This window comes from Zalophus californianus, chromosome 2 (assembly GCF_009762305.2).
Source record: "Zalophus californianus isolate mZalCal1 chromosome 2, mZalCal1.pri.v2, whole genome shotgun sequence".
Classification (NCBI taxonomy): Eukaryota; Metazoa; Chordata; class Mammalia; order Carnivora; family Otariidae; genus Zalophus; species Zalophus californianus.
In genome coordinates this window covers 110,690,585-110,713,945 of record NC_045596.1, presented here as the reverse complement: position 1 = coordinate 110,713,945, position 23,361 = coordinate 110,690,585, and the positions used below count along the sequence as shown (strand labels likewise).

The following is a 23,361-nucleotide window of genomic DNA, read 5'->3' as shown; positions in this document are numbered from 1 at the left end:
TGAAGGGGCAAATGCATTAATCTCTGTGAATGAATCCATTAATAGCACCTCCTTAATGAGAATGGTTTGTATCCTAACTGGGTTTGTCTTTATCTATAGTGTTTTTCATTCTCTTTGGACCTGAATACCTAGATGACTGGTGCATAACTGAGCAATACCTCTTAGGTTATCCAACGGTGCCCTGAATTTTTCACAAACTAACTAAGACATCTCATTAGTTGGCTCCCCTGAATTTACACCATCTAGTTAGAAAAGAACTCCCAGGAGGCATTCATGACTCAGGATTTGCTTCCTTTGGCAGGGCCATGCTTCCCTGGTTAGGGATAAAATGTAAGTGAGAATATGATCAGTAACCTCTCCTTAATTTTTGAAGGTAGCATAGAATCTATTGCTAAGACAATAGCTACCCAACAATGATCCTTAGACTTTCTGACCAAGGTCGTTCTTGACAACAAGATAGCCCTCGATTTTCTTTTAGCTGAGTGAGGAGGTGTCTGTGCTGGGGCCAACACCACCTGCTGCACTTGGATTAACACTTCTGTGGAAGTTGAAACTCGGGCATATAAGATCACTGAGCAAACCACTTGGCTTAAAAAGGTTAGTCCTCTAGTGAGGTCTTTCTTTGACTTATTTGATTTTGATTGGTTTGCGTTTTTGGGGACAGTGGCTCCAAAGTACACTCCAAACATTAAAAATACCCTGCCTATTATAATCGTAATAATCTCCCTAGTGCATTGTATTCTCTCAAAAGCCTTAAATGTATGTTCACAGCGGCTAACCACCAAGAAAAATGATCTCCCTAAGACTAGAATTCCAGAAAAGAAGCAAAGAGAATGACAAATTTATGGACTATGAACCTGGAACCGTGACCTATGGATACCACAAAAAGAAACAACAGAAGCTGCCAAGTGGTAGCTGAGAGTGGTGCTAATGCCTTAAATTTTGATCACATCTCTCAGTCAAGCTGACAGTCTGATCAAAAGGAAGGAATTGTTAAAAAGGAAACCACAGGTCCAAAATAGAGTCACTTCTGCTAGGCCCACATCACCAAATGGGGGCTTTATTCCTAACCTAATTGCAGTTTCGAGCTTCCCCAGGAATGTAATCTTAATCAGTCAGTCTGGAATTTTCTGCTCAGTGGCAGTGAAGAAACCCATATAATAAGACCCTTTTAGTCCCCAAAGGGAAGTGACCTTGCCTGAAATAATCCTTTATTTTGTTTATGACTCCCTTGTCTGGCTTTAAAAACCTTTCCCTTTCTGTAGCCATTTGGAGCTCTCTTCTACTTGCTAGATGGGATGTTGCCTGATTTATGAATTGTTCAATGAGGCCAGTTAGATCTTTAAAATTTACTCTGTTGAATTTTTGTTATTTCACACTGCCCAAATGCATTTTATAAGTCACATGCAAAAAATATCATTCTGTCAATTATTCAGTAACTCCAACAAACATTTATTTGCATGGAAATAAAAAGTTATTCAAAAAGCACATTGGGGATTGGGGGAAAAAATCAGGTAAATATGTCCTAGTGCAATCATACATATATATTTTTCAATAGTAGGGATAGAGGGCTATTTGCGAGTTGCAAAGGGAAATGACTGGAACTCAGCAGCTGTGAGTTTTATTTCCTGGACTCCAAACCACCAATAAATAGAAAGGCAAAGGTGAACTGAGCTGATGAGTGGAAACCAAAGGCAAGTCAACATGCTTCTTGAGATTGTGCAATAAGCACTGCTTAAATACAACTCGAAAGCAGTCTGGAGTTTTGAGAAAGGAATGATTTCCATTTGGAGACTGTATTCCATACTTTTGGTAATCAAGAATAGGGGTAAAGAGATGAAAGTGATATTTTAATAAAATATACCACCTAATGTGCATTAGCATTGTTGCTACGCATTTCACATTTGTCAGTTTACTGGATTCTCATAAAACATTTTACAGCTAAGTGTACTTCATATTTTACAAAGGTAAAGATCAAGACTCAGATGCGAAAGAACTTTTTGAAAAGATCTTCCCTGACTTTCTACAGCATTAAATAAATGTAAATTTGAAATAGTGATCATATAGTGCAGTGCTTTTCAAACACTTGGGCAATGATTCACAGCAAGAAATATATTTCACATTGAGACCTATTTCACACATGTATCGGAGGAAATGTTTCACAAAGAACTGTTTGTTTTTACCATGAGTGATGTGTTTTCATACTCTTCTACTCTACATTTTTTCTATTCTATTTACTTATAGTGTTGTTTTTATGTTCTCATCTTAATACATTGACTTATTCTCGTGACCCACAGTTGGGTTTTGACCACAAATTTGATTATTTCATTATTTGACCATTTACTTATTTAGTATTTTCCTATACTTTCTTTGGTTCTCAAGGCAAACTAGAATTTTCATGAAGGCAGATATTACTACCATGCATCCTTACCTCCCCTCATTGTTGGACCTTACTATAGAAGTGTAATTCAATAAAATTTAATTTTTTGACTGAAAATTGATAATCTTGGTTAAATGGAAGAGTCTGCGATATGATTTCCAGAAAGGGTAAAAGTAAGGGATAGGAGGCACAGGTCTAGGGGAACAAAGTAACTTGTAGTTATGGCTGTCAACATTTCATTGAGAATCATCATTCCTGTGTATTCGATGTCCAAATAGAAGAAATACTAGTCCTATCCCTCATTGCTTCATAAAATGAATTTCTGTCCAGATATGTGTAGTCTGAACTCAAGAAAATCAGTTACATAAACCACACATGAGATTACAAAACACATTTCTTCTATATTACCTTTTAGCTGTTTCAGATTGTAATTTCTGAAAGATTCATTCAGATTATTTTTACATTATAAAAATTCTATACCTTAATTTATATTTTCTTCTTGAATAATGATACCCATCTGTATTTTATTTTTTCTTACGATTCCATTGACTTTAAATTTGAAATAATTTCTTTCTAAAATTTTAGATAAAATGTTTTCCTCTTATTGCTTGAAGGCACTCATATCCTGTGTACAACTTCTCAATATCATTCCTTGTAGACCCTTGGTATTACTACAAATCAAAAAAATTAAAAAGAAAATATAACATTAGGTGGAAAATATATATATATTTAAAATATTCATTGTGGGTATCATGAGAATCATATGGAACTAAATGCCTACTTTCAAAAGTATAAATATCATGAAATCCTTTAAACCTAGCATATGTTTCCTCGAATGAGACTCAGTTTTGAACAGATGTCCCCTTAGACCTGTTATATTAAGACTAAAATTACTAAATCAGCATTAGTTGTTTTTAAATTTAGGGCCATATTTTGCCACTGATTTTTATTCAAAGCTCCCACGGGCGTCAGTGGAAGATCCATGCATGGAGAAATGGCATAATATGTATCCTAGTTTTATTTATTTCATATGTATACAGCAGTATAAAATAATATATTACATTTACACTCATTTTACTTATGTATTATTATAGCATTCACAGTAACAAACACTATAGTTAAGATTTAAACTCATCTTTTGTTATAATACCCTGTTTTCACTCACAGATAACTGTCTCAAAAATGTGTTTAGAGCTGAAATTCCCTGCTTACTTTCAGCTCTATGATGTATGGATATATTGGAAGTCTGAGTTCTGTCATTCAGATATTTTTGAGTCTCATGTGAAATTTTAATATTTGCATCGTTAATGCAAAATTTTCATACAACTCAAAAACATCTGGAGTGTAAAACTTCAAACTAAGCATGTGACAAGTTTTCAAGAAATAAGTCATTTTTCTAATTTTACAAATACTGAAAAAATAACAGTGTTTAGAAATACATGCATGCACACTAAAGGTATTAGAATTTTAGTCATATTATTGCCTGCAATACTCTGGCGGCACCCATCTACCAGCATCCTCATAGAATGCTATAATCTAAAACCTATGCCAAGTTTTAGAGGAAAAAAAAATACTCTATTGAACAGTAGTTTCACAAATTATTGTATAAGGATTTTGTTCGACCTAGCAGAGGGAAATTCCTTGAAGAGCTAACAATATATAAAATAATTTTACTACTCCATGGCATAAAAAATATGGAATTTTGTCATTTTGTTTTTCCCTGTTAAAAAGGAACATAAAAAGGATGTTAAGTGCAAAGCCTTTACCACTACAAAATTGGAGTTGAAAAAGATAGAGAACCCAAGAAACTGCAATATGAAAAATATAGGATTTTCAGAAAAATTATCAAGTATACCAATGTTTTAAATATTTTTGACTTCCTTGGGTATTAAAAGCACACATAGAAATATAAGGGGGGAGAAAGAAAACCACATGAAATGACAATTAACAGTGCTCTTATCAGTCAGTACCGTAATTTTCTTTATCCTGCCTAACATTTGCAACATTCTGACTGAGTAATTATATTTAATATTACATTTACTCCAGCAAATAATTTTTGTAAGGTGAAATGGTACAATGTATATACAGTTATTAAAGTTTTGTTGCGAATCGTGAGGATTTTTGTTCCTCCTCTTATTGGAGAAATAGAAGAGTTTCTACATTACAAATCTGATGGCAAATTATAACACTATTAAGAAATGAAGCGAGAGGATGAGTAATTAAAATATTTAAATCTTCTACTGCAGTACTTAATTTGCAATGTTTGATAAAGGCATTGCATTTAATATCTTCAAAAAACAGAATATACATGTTTCCTTTATATTTTCCAAGAAAGATGATACACTTATAGTGACACCATTATATCTGTTAAGTAATTCTGATGTGATATTTAAATATTAGATTTAAAATGATTTCACAGAATTATGTTCACAAGGTAAAAATTAGAATTTTACATGTGGATAAAATATCTCTAAAAATTGTCTTTTGACATATCTTTGAAACATTAAGACACTGTTTCCACAGGAAATTATTTTGACATTTTTACTACTTTAAAACTAACCATGTTATGAAGGAGTAAATATCATGATTATTCGTTTTGGAAATAATTTATTGATGAAATATTGTCTAATAATTTAGATATTATTTTCCTTTGATAAGTATAAAATGATGTAAGATTGGATATTTAGGACGACTAGATTAAACAAAAAATTAATCTAAAATTCCTTTCCATGCTAATCTAATAAATGCTTACCTGGAAACCTTTATTATTGGTGGATTGCATTTTTCTGTTTCATAGTCTCCCCATCAATTGGTAGATAACATTTTAGCCAATTTGCTAAAATTATATCCTTACTCTATTGTAACTTCAGATTTATTCTGGTTGCAACAGATAATTGATTGATAACTAAATGTTTAGTATTTTGTTTTAAATATTTTTCCCACAAATTAGGTAAAATTTCCTTGTTTTTTCTTGTTTGTTTTTATAGATTAATGATATAATTTAAAAATTTAAATGCAAATTAGAAGAACTCTTACTATGACATAAAAAAACTAATGCATAAATATATGGCATAAGAAGTTTGTTCAAGGGAGATTATATACAATGACATAAAGGGCTAAATAATTAAAGAAACTTTCTTAAGGTTGAATGAATGAATATAACCGTAATATATGAAGTGAGTATATCCTCATTTTTAATGCATGTGATAAGGCAGATGGATGTGTGTTTTCCCCCATAATTGTAAATGATGAATGAAAGGTTTTAATTAAAGCAGAGTGATTCAACAAGAAAATCATTTTCTTGTTTAAAAAGCAATTATAACAAACAGACGCTTTTCCAGCTAAATTATATAGAAACATATCCTTACTAAGAGTCTATCATTCAAAATATTAATGAAGTAGTGCCAAAAGTTTGAGGAAATGTTACTGCTGCACTTATGTGAATGCATGTGCTTTTTGTGTCATATGTGATGGATTAGTTTTATATATTTTTAAAGGGTCCCCAAAAGGCTGGAACATTTTACATATTATTTCAATATATAAAATGATTGGGATTATGACGTATTAATATCTATAATTTGATAACATTCAAATAAGTGATGCCGGAAGCCACTCAAATATATACATATCAAGGACATATAAATATGTGTATGCATTTTAATGTTAAATCGAAGGAAAACAATTCCTATTTAAATGACCATAAAATTGGATGGGAAACATTTGCTATGTGTTAAGTTTTAGTCTGTTCTTTAATAATACAGCACAACTCAAACTATCACTGAATTCATAAGATCAGTTGACAATTGTGGTAAATATTACAAATTGATCTGTAATTTGGATTGGGCAAACATTCAGATATGTTGAAGGCTTTTTTAGAGGGGAGCTATGAGAATTCTGTCTTTTGCTAAGAAGATTATCTCACATTCTCCGATTTTTCTCTCTTAATTTCTCTCTTAGTTAAGCAATAAACAACAGTAGGAAAAAAAAGAAAAATATGTAAAAGAAAGGAAAATACACCTTAATGAATTTAATAATTAACTTCACTGGCCTAAAAATAAGAGGCAAGCTTAATCTTTCAAGGCTGACTGAGGAAGAATTTTTCTCACTGATAAAACACTGACTATATTTAAGCTATAAAACTCCTGCATGTAAGATACTACTAAAACAATAGCATACCATTTTTCTATCTCCAAATTTATTTAATTTATTTTAAATTTAGAGATCCCTTATATCTTACAGTTACTCTTTACCAGTTCAGATATTGATATATCTCTATATATTCATATAGAGTTATAAATAGATTTTATATTCATGTGTTATTAGGAGTCACAAAACTATGTAAAACTATGTAAAATAAAATTCTGTGTGAGTTCTATGGTTGAGGACTTCTTAAAATAGTAATTTCAATGACGTATTTTACATCACAAAATGTACAGACACACAGTGTTTGTTTTTGTTTTTTTCTAACAACAAATACAGGTGAATTTATAGATTCCTTATAAAAGTTTTAAATGATTCTAAATTCAAAGCCATAGAAATAGAATCGAAAGAATGTAAATTGTTAGAGATTTTGATATTACATGTTCAGTGCTCTTCTGATAATATCGACAGCTATATCTTTGGCATTGAAAATTCAGTACGAGTTCTTGACAAAGTTTTGTAGTTTAGTGCTTTGTTTTCTTTTCAACAAGGAAAAACAGGGTTGAATAAGATATGAAAATTGGGAGGAAGTTATTAATGATTTTTTTTCTTAGTAAGTTTATCTTTGGGACCCTGAATTACCTTTTACTTTACTGTATGATGTGGACTGTATGAATCCATTTAAAAACCAACTGAGTTGTACCACATTTTAGGAAAATTATATAATATAATATATATATTTTATATTTATTTAGAAGCTTTGAAATAGTACAGTAAACACTTTGCAACACGGTGTATAAACTACAGAATGTCTTTGATATTTTGTGGGTCTTCAGAATACAACATTTTTTAGAACCCACAGGTGAAAAGAACATAATCACAATCTCTCTTGTAAAGTTGGAATAGTTTGGGGAACACTTGATCACACAAAAATAATATAAAACAGTCAAGTTTAAAACAGTGATATTGCATTTATAATGCACAAATTTCCTTTATCTTTATGACTGGCTTCTCGTGGTGAATATAAACATCTAAAGGGCTCAGTGACATTTGGAGAGAGAAAGATATAATAGTGCTGTAAACAGGCACACACTGATCGGAGAGGCAAAATCAGTTGCCTCTGAAGTTTCTACAGTTCTGCACATTTCAACTCATTTCTCAGGCCTGCTGAGAGCAATTAGGTCCTATAATTGGCCACGACGACTCCGCCGGCAATCTAAAACTGAGTTACACACAACTAACTGGATGGCCAAGATAATGAAGTTGAAAAGTTGATGCTTTTGTTGGTCGACTTTGTGCAAATCATGCTGCTTCAGGTAAATCCTGTAGAATTGACTAGCATATCCTTTTCCGTGCTGTGAAAAAGAAAGAAAAATACTCTAAGAAAAGGAGCCTGGGTTTTGGAGTTTAGAATTGCATGTCATTTTAAAAAGAAACAAATACAGTTGGAAATAAGTTGTGTCCCTATACCAGACCCATGTAGTGTCAAAATATTTCAGAGATGACCTTGGTTTCTAATAGTTATAGAGAAAAGTTTTTCTGGTGCTTGGCTTTCTAAAAATTACAATTTTGATATTTTGAAAAATCAGTTTCACGTGGGAGATGTATACTTTATGTACCAACCACGAGTAATGTGGAGACTAAACTTTTAATGGGACATAGAAAACAATCCCTACTTCACTACTTATGCAGGATCAGAGTATGGGAAAAAAATGTGTGGTCCTTAAACATTCTAGAACAATCCTTTATAATATCTATGAGCAACTGGTTACATGTCTAGTTTAATAAATTCTAAATTATATATATATATAATCAATATATAATACAGAAAAGTGTGCCAGAAAATGTTTATGTAGTTAAAAAGTTAAAGGGTGCTTTACATTTTCTCGGTTTACTTATCTCATCTTTGAAATTATGCAAAAAACAAATTTTTTTATGTTTACGAAATAAAAAAAAATCTAAATGTATCCCCTAAAAAGAATCAGTTTTCTTATAAGGAAGGTAAAGGTGAAAAGAGAAAAAGATATTGAATTTGGCCCAGTCTTATACAATGTATTGAATTATGAAGTAGAATTTCTAAATTCAATCATTTCGGTTTTATGATTTTAAGTATTTTATTTATTTATAATGGTAGTTATTTCTTCCCACCTATCGATAATCTTTATATTTGGCAATGAGCACAATGAAAACAGAACTGTACCCCTAGGGCAGTATCTGACACATAATAGATATATGATAAAAAGGTTTTGAAAATTGTGCACAATTGTGATAAAAGGCAATTTGGTTGTGTAAAATCAACTATAATAAAATTATATATATAGAGAGAGGGAGAATTAAAAATTAAGAACTACTCTAAATAGTGTAACTGAATTGTTTCAATCTGGGAATAGTTGGATTTTTTTTGTTTCTTTTTGGGGTTTCTTTACACAAATATAAGAACATACTGGTCAGTTCAATTCCTCGTCTATGGTATTTTTCTATTAATTTCAAATAGATTATCTGGTTACATATTTTTCTTAATTTATTTCCCTGATTCTCTCATTTATTTCTCCTCACAAGCTCAGTTTGTGACCAGCCAACCAAAGATTTCTTCCCTAGGCCACGGTTTAGCAGACACATCAATTAAAATTGTAAAAGTCAGGCACCACCATTGAGAAATAAAGTTGAAAAGGAATACATACATGTACTGTGTAGTAACTAGTATTGAAAACAATCAAAACATATTTTGTTTTGTAATAATATATAACATCATGAAATATAAAATGAGTTAACTCTAACACAAGACTACATGGTAGTTATTATAACTTACCTGGTCATAATGCTACACAGAATAGTCTATAAAAGCAAATAGAAATTTGGTCTTTTTAAATAATCAAATCCTATTTTCCTATGTTGTTAAATTCAAATTCCCTGTTTCATGATAAACTTGAGTATTTCTGATTTAAATATATTTGGTTTATACCAATCAGAATTTAAAATTCTTCAGTAAATTCAAATAATTAAGCACCGTAGCAATTCACATTCGTAAAATGAATTGGACAAATAATTACAGTGACCAAATAATTTATTGTTCAAGCTGAAAAATTGTGTGAGTAAAAGGGAACACTATCAATAATTACATAAGACATAATCTTGTGCTTTCATGGACAACCCAGGAAATATGTACACCCCATAAACAATACCACTTTTCTCAAATTAAGTTAGAGATATGACTTACAGGAAGAGGTTTTATTCTTAAAATACTTATTTAGAGGAAACATCTTAAAATACTCATTTATAGGACACTAATTTATAGGAAACATCTCGAACACTTATAGTTCGAGGACAAAAGAAACTAAAGAGTGACCTATCCTCAACCTATAATTTATTATGTGCAAAAATTAATATGCTGAAAAGCTACGTCTTAATATAATGCAGAAATTAGTCAATCCGATACATATTTAAATCAGTAAAATATTTCTAATTAGGTTAAAAGATTACTTATGGGAAAAGCTATTAGCATGGATATGATATGTTCCTTTGATTCAGTCAAAATACAAAAAGAAATTGTATTATTAAAATAGTTCAGAGTTTTAAGAACACAGAAGTTTAGCACACATTATACTTGATATCTTAAATCTAAACACAAGCTTAAATGCATATTTTAATTACTGCCTAGAGTTATGGGTGTGCTGCTTTTGTTTAAAGTGCACTTCTTCCAGCAGTTGTATGAATAAAATAATCGCCTTTTATTAAATTACCTTCTCCCACCTATCTGTTAATTCAGAAATGCAAATCTGAATGGGACAGGTGTTAAAGCCTGAGGTTGAAGGTCAGAACAAAGTAGGATGAGGAGGAAAGATTTCTTCCATTTCCAAAGCAAATTTCCCAAATGTGAAGTACAACCAGACAAACTAGAGGAAATGAAATATTACTACTAAAGTTAGAGTCACATACATTTTGTTTCAAGGCTTTTAAGGGCTAGTTTGAACATAGAATACTCATTATCTTTGGGGGCTGTCTGGGTTAATGTTGGACAAGTAGCACACTATATATATATATATATATATATATATGTATGTATATATATATACACATATATATATGAAAAAGCAATGTTATTACATTTTAGAGTAAGTGCCAAGGACAGTTACTGCACAGTGTTAACTGTTAAGTCTATGTATTTGTTGAAGCATTTCAGGCTCAAGAGAATGTTGAATCTCTATGTTTTATGAGGTATTCTATATATGTTTTGGAATTATGAAAGCATACTTGAAAATTTTCTGCTTTTTCTTTTCAATTCACAAATGCATTTTTTCCCCCTAGCTACTCATCAGCATAGGTAGGGAATTGGTCACTTGATAGAGATGAAAGATTTTCTTTTCAGTCAAATCTAAATAATAGAAAAAGGACTGTTAGTATTTCTTTTTACTTCTACTTATTCATTCACTGCCTTTATTCTTCATAATGAATCACAGAAGTCTCACATTTAAGACTTTTATCTCATTGTCTGAACTCTGGATGAAAAAATCACTCTTAAGGGAAAAGAGATATTCAAATATTTACTTTTTATAGTTTAGCATATATATGTGTGTATATATTTAACACGTATGTATGCATACATTTAACATATTTTTTATGAAAGTTCCAGGTTGCATATTTTTCCTCATATTGTGGAATCCTGTTATTGCCTTTGATAATTTGTAAAGTAGGATATTAAACTTTGGGACATTTACAAATTCTGTTTGATGACTATAAGCATGTATGTTGCAAAAATAATTGTAAAAATATCAATACTGATATCTTATTTATACCATGTGTAATAGTATAATTAGCTTGGTGAAAAATAATTTGGTATAATATATTAAAATGACAATGTAATAACTTGAATATTCACATTTCTATACTTCCATAACAGGAAGCAAAATACCATTCATACTTTACGACAGTATGAACCACAGGAACTTAAGAAATATATAAACATGTGAAGTGACCTAACCTTATTTCTGTGACTGAAAGAAAGAACAGCCTTCAAATATCCCAGATGACTGAGACTCCATGGCAGTGAAACACTTCAGAGGCTGAGATCAGTAATCTACTCCAGAGCACATTCAAATGTTTAAGGAGCCTCCCGGTCAGGACACTACTTTATATGTAAAGTGAATTTAGCAGACAAGAGCTAAAGCCCATTACCCCTTACAGAAGTCAGAAACACCTGCCCTCTGTTCCCAGAGTAAAAGCATATCAGAAACTGAAAGATCGTTTAAAAGCAAACCTCCATTAGAGATCTGTCCAGTTGAATAATCAATTCTTTTAACTTTGCTCTAACTTATTCTTCAGCCATTTTTGAGGATTCCCTTTCAAAATCTTGCTAATTTTTTTTTCCGTTTAACTGTAAAGTCCAGCAATGAGCATAGTAGCAGTAACTATTAAATATGAGTTGCTGCTTGATTTGTCTTTTATCTTCCCCCCCCTTGAATAGTATTAGATTTGTTTTATATTTTAAAATACAATTGTACATGGTTCATATTGTAAATATTTTCCTTTTCACAAAAAATGGCAGGTTTTAAATTTTAAGTTATATATAATGAAAAAAACAATTAAGCACTATACTTTATTATGAATTATAAAAAGACTGAAAGCCTTCTGTTAATATAATATATATTGTCTTTTGCCCAATAATACTAGCTTAGTGCAGCATGAACTTGAACTCTTACATTTATTTCATAATATGCACAACATCCTCATGCTAAATTTTGTTTTTTCCTCTCATCAAAGTGCTTTTTATTCTAACTTGACAGAGTTAAGGGATTATAGAATATATCCAGAAAACAAGAGTTCATCTGGGGAAAGTGGCTCCCATATATAAACCTGATTAGTCTTTTAGAAAGAAAACTTTGTGAAATAAATGACCCAAACAATCCTCTAGAACATTCATGTCAGAAATATATAATAAAGCCAAGTGTTCAGTTTATATGTGTATGTAATGATCACAATGTAACTTGCAATTAATAAATGTTTGTTAAAAAAGATAAATTCATGGGTATTTGAAGAGGTAAGAAATTGGCGAGCGTAGTTTTGTGGTAGAGAAATTGACATCAATGAATGAGTAAAATGGATCTTTTCTAAGAGCGGAATATGTTGAACATATTCTTTTCATAGACATTCTAGCTCTCGCAATTTCAGCACCCTTAACTACTATTAAGAAGAAAACCACTGCCTGTCGTTTCCATCTTTTAAATTGACATCACTTAGACCAAATTCCTAAACTGGAGCCTCATACCTAATCTAAATGCAGTTTCAACCTCCCCCAGAGATGAAGTGTTAACCTGTCAGTCAGTCAGAAGAAACTTTCGATAGCGATTAGCACCAGTGAGTCAGACACAAGTGCCCTCTCCCTTCCCCAAAGGAAGATGAGGTAATCTGCATGTTAAGATCCCTTTCTCATCCCCCTAAGGGAAAGCAGCCTTGCCTGGAACAATCCTTTCCTTTTGCTAATAACTCTTGCCCCACCTTCCATCTATAAAAACGTTCCATTTTGTAAAATTCCTCAGAGGGCCCCTGTATTTGCTAGAAGGGATGCTGCCCGAATGGTGAATCATGTAATAAAGCCAATTAGATCTTTAAAATGTACTCGGTTGCAAATGGCAAGATTTCGTTTTTTTGATGGCTGCATAATATAATGTATGGTGATTAATATAACATAATAAAATAAAATTAAAAAAAATGTACTCGGTTGAATTTTTGTTACTTAACAATAGTCACCGTCTCCCCTAAGAATCCAGTGTAATCAATACTGCCCTATTTTAGTTGCGATAAAGACCGTATACTAATTTGAGGCTATGGATTAAAAATGAATTAGGACTCATTTTCTCACTAAGAATGGTATGTGCAAAGAAGGAATTTATTTTGTAAGCTGGAATGTGCCCCCCCAAGATCAAGTAGAGTTAACGCACTGTCCAAAGCCCTGAATTTACTATCAGTGAAAATTTCAGAACTTATTGCTCAAAGTTTGTTTTCAAGTTAAACTTTATTGTTAATTAAAAGACTTAACAACCTTGAAAATAGGAGCTTCTATTTGTCCAGAAGCACATTCCACAACTGTGACACTATACCATGGCTCTCACATAGCTTTGTATGAGGAAATGAATCCGCTGAAACATCCTGGGTTCCTTCTAGATAGAGGTTTTTAGAGATTTCTATATACTTGCATGTGTTTGTGTGTATGTGGAATATACAATTTAAAATCACCTTTGCACAAAGGTGATGGTACATTTACAACTGGTTCACTAGAAAGTTTCTAGTCTGTGGGGCTACTGCAACCATGACAACTACCACCAATATTTTTGACAGGGGAGATGTACAATAACAGTAACTCAATTTTGTTTGGTTTAAAAATCTTTAACTCTAATTAAGTAGATTGATTCAGAGTGCTTTGAACTCTACAGCAAAAACCATTGATAGTGTATCAGCTCCTTTAATTAGACAATACACTTTGCTTATTATCATTATCTAAATTGATTTAGGCAAGATAGCTAAAAACACAGGAATCGTGCATAATTTTTCCATCTGAACACAAGAGTTATCAATATTCTAAATATCTGTTTTTAAATGCTAAAAACATTACACTTTTAAGTTAAATATTTGGGAAAAAGTAAAAACCTACTATAACAAGATATTGCATAAAATTTTATAGATTGAAGGGATCCATTCCAAACTCATCTAGAAATGCAGAAAATTATGCCTCAGAAGCTGAACAAATTTTCCCTGAAGGGGGAAAATAATAGAACATGACCCTACCCAGCACACTCTAGCCACTCTATCAGGCTCTCTTTGATGAACAAAACCACCTTGCCTAATTGGTGTCTTAAAATCAAGTTTGGAGACTGAATTAGTTTTTAAATACTTCCACCCGACATTGGTATATAGTTAGGCAATGGAACTCTAACATACATGGCCCTCTATGTTTACGATACCATTGAAAATTTTCCTGGAATCCTTTATCATAATCCACTAAAATATGAACACTGATATTTTCCAGAACTATTTGAAAATCACATTTTTTACACTGGCAATAAAGAAATACCCTTGAAATTTCTTTTGAAGACAATCCACTCAATTATCTGACTTTACTAATGACAAGTTAGGAAATTCAAGTTAGACAAATACTATTATTTTGTGTATCTAAAATTCTAACATGATATCCATATGTTCCTTTAAAGAATAAATGATTCTTTTTTTTCTTTGAGAATTATGAGTGATAACATTCACTGACATTTAGACACTTGTATTTCAATTAATTTTCTTCAAAACATTATAAAGAGATTAAATTAGTTATTTCCCTGTAAGGTTGAAATTAGCATTAATTTTCAAAGCAGAAGACATGAAAAATGCCTGAATGGGATTGGTCATTCCTACAGGCATAGGGAATTATGCGTATAGATCTATCTGCAACACACATCATTGTACTGTGATATTAGATCAACTATTAGTGATGTGCTCAACTTTGTCTTTTATATGAAAACCAAGCATAATTTCCAGCAAAGATAGGAAAGACTTAAAAAATAAATACATAAGAACTTCATTTAAAAATGCATAGCCATGTATCTATTTATTAACCACGAATAACCTACTTAAACAGGGATACAATTTCAAAATAACTTAAACAAAGCCTTAGATAATTAAGCCATGAAAATAGTGGAAAATCTTCTGGATTGGTAAATAAAATACTTATAACACAATTTATACAAGTTTATTTTCAAGAAAGACACAGACAATACACAGGACTTAGAAACTGTGTGTAAAAATATGGCTGTTTATTTAATATTCTTAACGATCTGATTTTCCCTAACATAATTCAGTTGCTTCTATGTCAAAACAAATAGCATATTAAGAACAGGATTTGCAGGCTCAGAGAGGGGTTGGAAGGCTGACACATTGAAAAGGGAAAGCTGACCACTCACACTAAAACAGGTTAGGAACCCCAAGACTATGTATAGGCTTCCAAAACCCCTTGAGCAAGATTGGCAGAGGAAATACACAGTGCCCAGGTACATTTGAATTTCAAATCAATAATGAATAATTTGCTAGTATACATATGCCCCATGCAGTATTTAGGTTCATGACTTTTATTTGCTAAACCTGGCAACCCTATCTTAAGGCATCTGCTTCATGACACCATAGATGACACTGGTTACCACTGAGACAAATATTAACAGCGTTCCCTAGAAAAATGTTGCATTATATTTTCTAATTATTTTATAACACTGTAATTCATATATTTTCTGTGTATTTCCATCTAAAATGATTTAAAATTAAGATATCAATTTTTTAATTTAAATTAAAATTTAAAATTCAAAAGAAGAACATATATAAACAAATAAAATTCAAAAGAAGATAGAGAAATGAAGCTCAATTATCTACAATATAATTTCATATTTAATGAATTAAATATCATACATGGATGCAATCTTATTCCTTGTATCAGGATTAAATTTTAACCTTGTTTTGAATGAAATCTTTGTTTTTGTGAAATAGATATAGCATATAGATAAAATGTTCTTTCTTCTTTTGCATAATAAACATAATTTTAAATCATTCACGCTAAAATCTAAGCCTATGTATACATTTTCATTTTAGTTATCCCCTAGAAACTCATTAAACCACCTCCCCCTTGCCCTTTCAATTTACCCTATCATCAGATAATTAAAGATTTGAAAACGGGTTGCGGGGCACCTCGGTGGCTCAGTCAGTGAAGCATCTGCCTTGGGCTCAGGTCAGGATCTCATCCTATGCATTGGGCTCCCTGCTCAGCCGACAGCCTGCTTCTCCCTCTCCCTCTATTCCTCGCCTCCCTGCCCCGCGCTCCTGCTCTCTTGCTCTTTCTCTCAAATAAATAAATAAATACAATCTTTGAAAACTGATAGGCAGTGAACCGAACTCATCTTAAAAAAATAACAAAAATGCTAAATTGTTGAAATAAGATTATATCAGGCTTGCTAAAGTTTAGTTACGTACTAATTAAATGACAAGATTTGGATCCTTAAATAGTTATATTACATCCCATGACTTTACACTTTGTGTTTAAATAGAGTTCATCTTAATTACTGTAAATGTTTAACCATGTAATAAATAAAAGTCATACTATACACTTACTGTTTATGAAAAATATCACAATAAATCTAGGACAAAATTCAAATTTTAAATAATCAACCTTTGCTGAGGCCAGTAACAGATTCTGGTTAAATAGTATTGACAATGTATGTATATATATAAGATACCTATAATATTATTAAAATGTGATAAATGTACAAACCTACCTGCATATTTAATAAAGTTCTCACACGCAAAAAAATCAATATTTTGTCTTATTCAAAAAAAGTATATGAGATATTCAGTTGCCACAAGGCCATAGAAAAATAACTAAGAAAAACATCTGAAAATAACTTATGCAATAATGATGATGAGTAAAAATACCAAACACTTAAAAATTGTTACACTGAAACCCCCAAAACCTAAAGGAAAGTCAGATAAATTGCCTATAGCCATAGTTATCCTGCACTATGAATAATCTCCTGTCCCCGCCACTAAGCATGTGTTACAATGGATCTCCATTTATGCTCATATTTAATTACCTTATATTTACTTAATTTTTTACATATATGTTTGTAAATGACACGCAACAAACCATTAAAAAAATATAGACCCTGATATCATGACCTGAGCCAAAATCAAGAGTTGGCTGCTTACTGAGCCACCCAGGCACCCTGAGGCTTAAGTAGTTTTTAAAGAAAAAGTGATCAATCAGAAAAAAAAGAATAAAAGGACTAATATAGTTAAGGCCAGAATAAAAAGGACATGGAAATTATGGAATGTTGAAAGATGATGAAATCAGGGAAGAATATGTTAGTAGTGGAAATGGTTAGGTTTGGAGGGTTTTTTATTTGTTTTGGCATTAAGAGATTATTATAATTATATTAATTTGTGTGAGTCGGGAAGATGCCTACCTAGATAACTAAAGAGAAAAGAAATAGCACTTCCTTTCTTAGCTTTCAGATGTTTCATTTGTTGATTCATTGATGTAGTCTACAAGCATTTATGGGTGTTTACTTTGCTCCAGACAAAATTCTGGGACTTGAGACTCTAAAATGAATACACATGGATTCTGCTTTAAAAGGTTTAACAATCCAATGGTAAAAACAATTGTTTTACAAGATATTTTAAAAACAGCAATCATGTATAAAAATCTAGAAGTTCCAAGAAGAATGTGCATCTGCCTTTGCCTGGAAAGGCTTCTTATTAAAGGTAAAATGAGTTGAATCTTGACTGATGAGTAAGAGATGGCCACACCGATGTGAGGAGTGGTTTTGGAGATGAGAGAGATGCCAGAGGGATAATAGAATGTGTCAGAGCACGAGGACCTAGGGAAAATGGTGTATTGAGAAGCTGACAATCACTGAATGACATGAAGCAAAAAGTGTAGACAGGTTTTAAACAAAATAAACTTTTAAAGCTGGTGAACATTATTGTGGCCACAATAGGGAGCTTCTCAAAATTTTTAGAGGAGACTATTGGAGTCAAATGCCTATAAATATAATTAATACTCTACTTGACAGAAGCCAGACGGTAAAACAGAAGGGTCTTCATTAGTTTTGGTGAGCTGGGCAGAAAGGACTGAGATCGGGGAATGCAAAGGGAAGCACACCTGTGTCTCCTCACAGAGCCCAGCAAAGACTCCAGGGTTTATACTTCACGTATCTAGAAATAGTTTGCATTCCATCACCCTAAATCTCCCAAATGTAACAAAATATTTTGCAATCAAATGATTACCTGGGTGTTTTGGAGCTGATAGCTCAATACTAAGGATAACTGTGAAAGAAAAAGTGGTAAGAGAGGCTGTTCAAAGACGAGATTCTGTCCCAAATCTCAAGCCTCGAGTAGTATCAGCAGCATTACGAACTAGGTACCTATAGAAAAGCATGGAACATCTTTTCCCACACATTTTAACAAGGAAAAAAATAAGGCAGATAATGATCATAGACTAACATTACATTGACTTTATAACTGGGAAACTGAATTTTTTTAATAAAATATAGCTTCTGGTTTATTCTTTCACAGAGAGACACAAGTAAATCTTGTCCTGGGAACATCTGGTCGGCAACTCACAGAAATAGTGAAGACACAGGGACAATTTTAATTATGGCATTTAAAATAACATATTTTAAGTGATTAAAGATCACATGCATTTGATCAGATCTTTCCTATCTAAAAATAACCCCAGCCTATGAGTATTTTCAGTTATCACTTTCCTTGTATCTACTTTTCACTTCCAAAAATATTAAATGTTAATTTAATAAAGTACACATATTTCATCTTTCTCCATTTTACTGAAATGTACTTTCAAGGGTGTTCCTAGTTAGTTATTAGTTTTCCAATCAAAATGCATTACCCTCTGGGGCGCCTGGGTGGCTCAGTCAGTCGAGCTACCCACTCTTGGTTTTGTCTCAGGTCATGATCTCAGGGTTGTGAGATGGAGCCCTGTGTAGGGCTCAGTGCTCAGCATGGAGTTTGATTGTCCCTCCCTCTCTGCTCCTACCCCTGCTCATGCTCTCTCTCTCTCTCTCTCAAATAAATAAAATCTTAAAAATAAAAACAAAAACACATATTCCCTTCCAGCACGCGAACTTCAGTAGTACTATAGTGGGGGAACAACCATTTCCCAATCATTTAGTCTGAAGATTTCAGAACCGTCCTGGATAACTACTTTGTTTATCTTTTATTGCTACATCGAGAATTCTAATACTTTCCATTTGTTTTTTCAAAATTTCTCAGATAGTAATCTTTTCATTGTCATTCTCCGCCAGGCTCTTATTGCCACAAAGCCTGACAACTGCAATAACACTCTGCTGATAAAAAAACCAAACCAAAACACCACACAACACATCCTTTCTGACTCCCCTCTGAATAGTGTCCAGGTTCTTAAGCCTGGGATTCAGTTAGGGAATGGGTTACAAATAAAGGCTCCCTCTAGAATCAGGTAGTCTCAAATAAAAAGTCTAGCTCTCCCTCACTAGCCATCAGACCACGGACAAGTTACTAGACATCTTTTTTTTCTTAATTTTATAATCTGTAATTGGGCCAGCATAATTATTTCATTTGGTTATTGTAGGACTTCTATGTACTAATATCTGAAAAGTTCTTAGAATCACTAGTGCTAGGCTGATAATAAGTTCTTAACAATTGTTAGCTACTATTACTATTAGTATTATTATTTAAAATGAGTCTTGATCTATCCAAAACATAACTTTCAAACTTTAACTTCCACTATTCCCCCTGGATTTATGTTATAGATTTGGCAACCTTTATTATTCACTTCGTATGTACTTGCTCTCTAGTTCCACACTCTTGTTCATTCAATTCTGTACTCCTGGAATGCCTTTTTTCTCTATCAGTTAAAATCATTCAGATATCAGTGCTCCAATAATGGCCCCAAAGTAGAGTTCTATAAATCCTTCCTTGGTCACACTCTAAGAGAACTTTTCCAAAGATAGCCAAAGGCATTTATTATTAAAAGGAAATATCTTGTGTATCTGTTAATGAGATGAGAAGCTTAAAGTAGAATCATTGAAAAACAGTGCATTTTGAGAAGAGAGAAAATGCTTAATTGAAGTTGATATTGTGATTTCATTCACAGATATGTAAATGATAAAACAATTAAATCTGTTTTAAAATTTCATTTTTTTCCCTAGTTGGGCAACAGTACCCTTTAGTGCAGGAATTTTCACCATTTTATAAAAAAATGAGAATTTTTTGTTTTCATATGAGACATGCACATAAAAAGAAGAATATACAATGCTGACTTATAATTGGACACTAAAACTTAGTTGTTAGGGCTATTATTATTTGGGCAAAATAGTGATATACCTGCAAAATGGACCTGGCAGGCGGCAGACAAAAAACACACGGAATCATAAAATCATGAGCAGTACACAGAGAGCCCAATGGATAAACCATAAACAGAAAGTGAAGTTTGGATAGTTTTCTAGGCATTTCTCAAATGAGCTTGTGACACCATTTGCTAGTTCTATGTGACTTTTAAAGACAAAGTTACAAAAACATAAATATGCAATGCTGACTGAGAGAATTAGGTTTATCAGATAGTAGGATTTTAGTGAAGAAAAAGAGGCAAGACAATTTTTGAGCTTCTGCGTGTTCAAAAACTGATTTATGGCGGACAGATATCTTTCATATATCTTATAGAGAGACTCAATTTTCACATAGTAACAGACTGTTTTCATTTACTTTATGTGATGATCTTTGGGTATCTGTATCTGCCACACAAGGATATCAGAACTCTTTGGAGTAACAGTGTCCTGTCTAAGGCCAGAATTTACTCTAATGTGCTTGTACAACTGACAAAATGCAGCCTATGTCAAATTAGATATGGGCATCTATTTGTATCACTCAAAATTTTTTGGCCTGAAGAAATTTAAATAAAATAAAGAAAATTCTTTATTTTCAAATATAATATGTTGCTTCTTATATTGAAATAAGAATCTGTCATCTCAAAAGTGTATTCTTTGTCAGATTATTTTTACTGTTTGTTGTACATGATTAAGTATCTTTACTCATTGTAAATACACAAGTTAAGTAAAATAATGAGAACATGACATTTTAAAAATTATAATTGTGCTTTGTGACTAACATCACCATAAAATGAATACAACCCAGTCTTTGCTGGGCATTATACCTTTGGTTCTATTCAATCGGTTTCATTGGTTTCACAGATGAAAAAGAAAAATAGGGATACTGTACTTTTAAAACATGTATTATGTGAAAGAATATATACTGCAGATGTAAAATAGTGATATATCGTGAAAAGAACATTTGGAGTCTGATTTTTCTCTGGGAGTAAAAGAAATCATAATTAGTTCTATTTAAGCCAGGATTTTAATTTTCTCCATACTCAGGCTGATGTCATTGTTCCAATTTTAACTGAATGTATGGTTGCCTTGAACACTTAATGAGTGCTTCCTTTGGGCCCAGGCACTCATTGCTTCAGATATGTTAAATAATTTAATCTCTACAATGAGCTTTTGAGGATCTATGTCACAGATGAGGTAAATGAGTTACAGGAAGGTTAAAGAAATTACAGAGGTCACACAGCTAGTAACTGGCTGGATCGGTATTGGAACCCTGGCAGATCGGCCCTGTGACAGGAGCACTTAACTATACCACATCACATCTCTGATAAAAGGACAGATATAAAGTCCCACTCTTGTAAATTACGTAGTGGGCTACAAGTCCAAAGGAAGTACACACATACCATAAGAACAAAATCAGAAAGTGATATTTGCTGAAAATAAAAATTTCGAGTTATCATAAAGTCAAAATGGATAAAATTAGTGGTGCTTAGAAAAACTTACCCTGAAAATAAGACCAGAGTATTTTTCAAGTATTTGCCAAGACCACAGTCCAACTAGGTAAGTAGGTTATGCTTCATGTACATCTTAAAAAGGGAGTTGAGAACTTTTCACTAGTGTTGTAATATGCCTACGGTCAGTTTATTTATTTTTTTTTCCAAAATTATCTCAAAAGAGGGCTGGTAGTTAGCATGAAGTATAGGGTGGGAGAATATCAATAATTAAAAATCCTTTTGCATATTTCTAGAATGGCACAGAGCAGGTGACACTGAGATGACCTGATCTGAGTATGTTGATCTATGCAGAAGATACTGTATCCTTCTACTGAATGAGGATGCATGAAGCTATGTATGCTCACTAATAATGAACCTGATCTGATGCCCTTTACATTTTCAACCAAAGTTCTCATAATATTTCTACTTTCCCCCTGGATATCTCTCAAGATTATTTCAATTGATTCCATTATCACATATGTATGTATGTATTTATTTTTTTTTAAGATTTTGTTTATTTATTCATGAGAGACAGAGAGAGAAGCAGAGGGAGAAGCAGGCTCCCCGTGGAGCAGGGAGCCCGATGCGGGACTCGAACCCAGGACCCTGGGATCATGACCTGAGCCGAAGGCAGCCGCTTAACAACTGAGCCACCCAGGCGCCCTCACATATGTATTTAAATTAAGATATTGATCTTATTTTCACATCTATCTGTGATGAGTTCATGAGCCATAATCATTTTCCTATATAGTTGGCTTAGAGAACATTTATATAATCTAGTTTTAGGGTGAACAAAGCCAAAAATCACTATGCCTGGACTATAGTAGGTGCTCAACAGTAAGTGGGTCACCCTGTTTTTGTCAGTAGCTTGGGAAAAATTTTTCTTACCGTTCCAAACTGCCAGGGCACTATTTTATAATAAATAATAGTATTACAAATAATAGGACCTATCGACAGCCTTCTGAAATTAGAAATTAATTGAAATATGAAAACTTTTGAAATATTAATAAAGGGCATAGAATTAAAATTAACCTCAAAGCAATATTTTGTATCTTTTATAAACTACATTCAATGTTTTAAGGGGAAGATATTTCCCCATATTATATATATTAGCACACCCTCTCTATAACCATTATGAAAACATGATTTCTATGAAGAATTCCTACAAAGCAAGCAATTTAAGTTCTCAAGGATTATGTCCCTATATCCCAAGCTCAATATTAAATACGAGAGATGAAAATTAAATTATTTAATATCAAGTATTTCCCAAAAATAATTCTAAGTAAGCCTGCATTAAAAAAATACCTTTCTCAGTAAATTCAATGAGTTAATATTTTGTTCTTATAATTTGAGAAATAATTATCTTCACACGATCCCATATATAATTAAAAAATATTGATTTCCCAAATCCTTAGCTTAATTCAAGTTCAAAGGAGTTAGAATTCAT

At 32.3% G+C, this 23,361-nt stretch overlaps 1 protein-coding gene across 2 annotated transcripts in view; it reads right to left on the bottom strand.

Annotated features, from left to right (window-relative positions):
• PCDH10 (protocadherin 10) overlaps nucleotides 1-23,361 on the bottom strand; it is a 62,436-nt gene that overhangs the window by 13,435 nt on the left and 25,640 nt on the right. The window contains exon 5 of one of the 2 annotated variants that reach the window (XM_027599695.2): nucleotides 1,465-7,875. The exons of the other annotated variant lie outside the window; for it this stretch is intronic. Coding sequence (XP_027455496.1) covers nucleotides 7,856-7,875 — 20 coding nt within the window. The 3' untranslated portion in view covers nucleotides 1,465-7,855. Of the gene's footprint in view, nucleotides 1-1,464; nucleotides 7,876-23,361 lie in introns of those variants that run through there. 2 annotated transcript variants of the gene reach the window in all.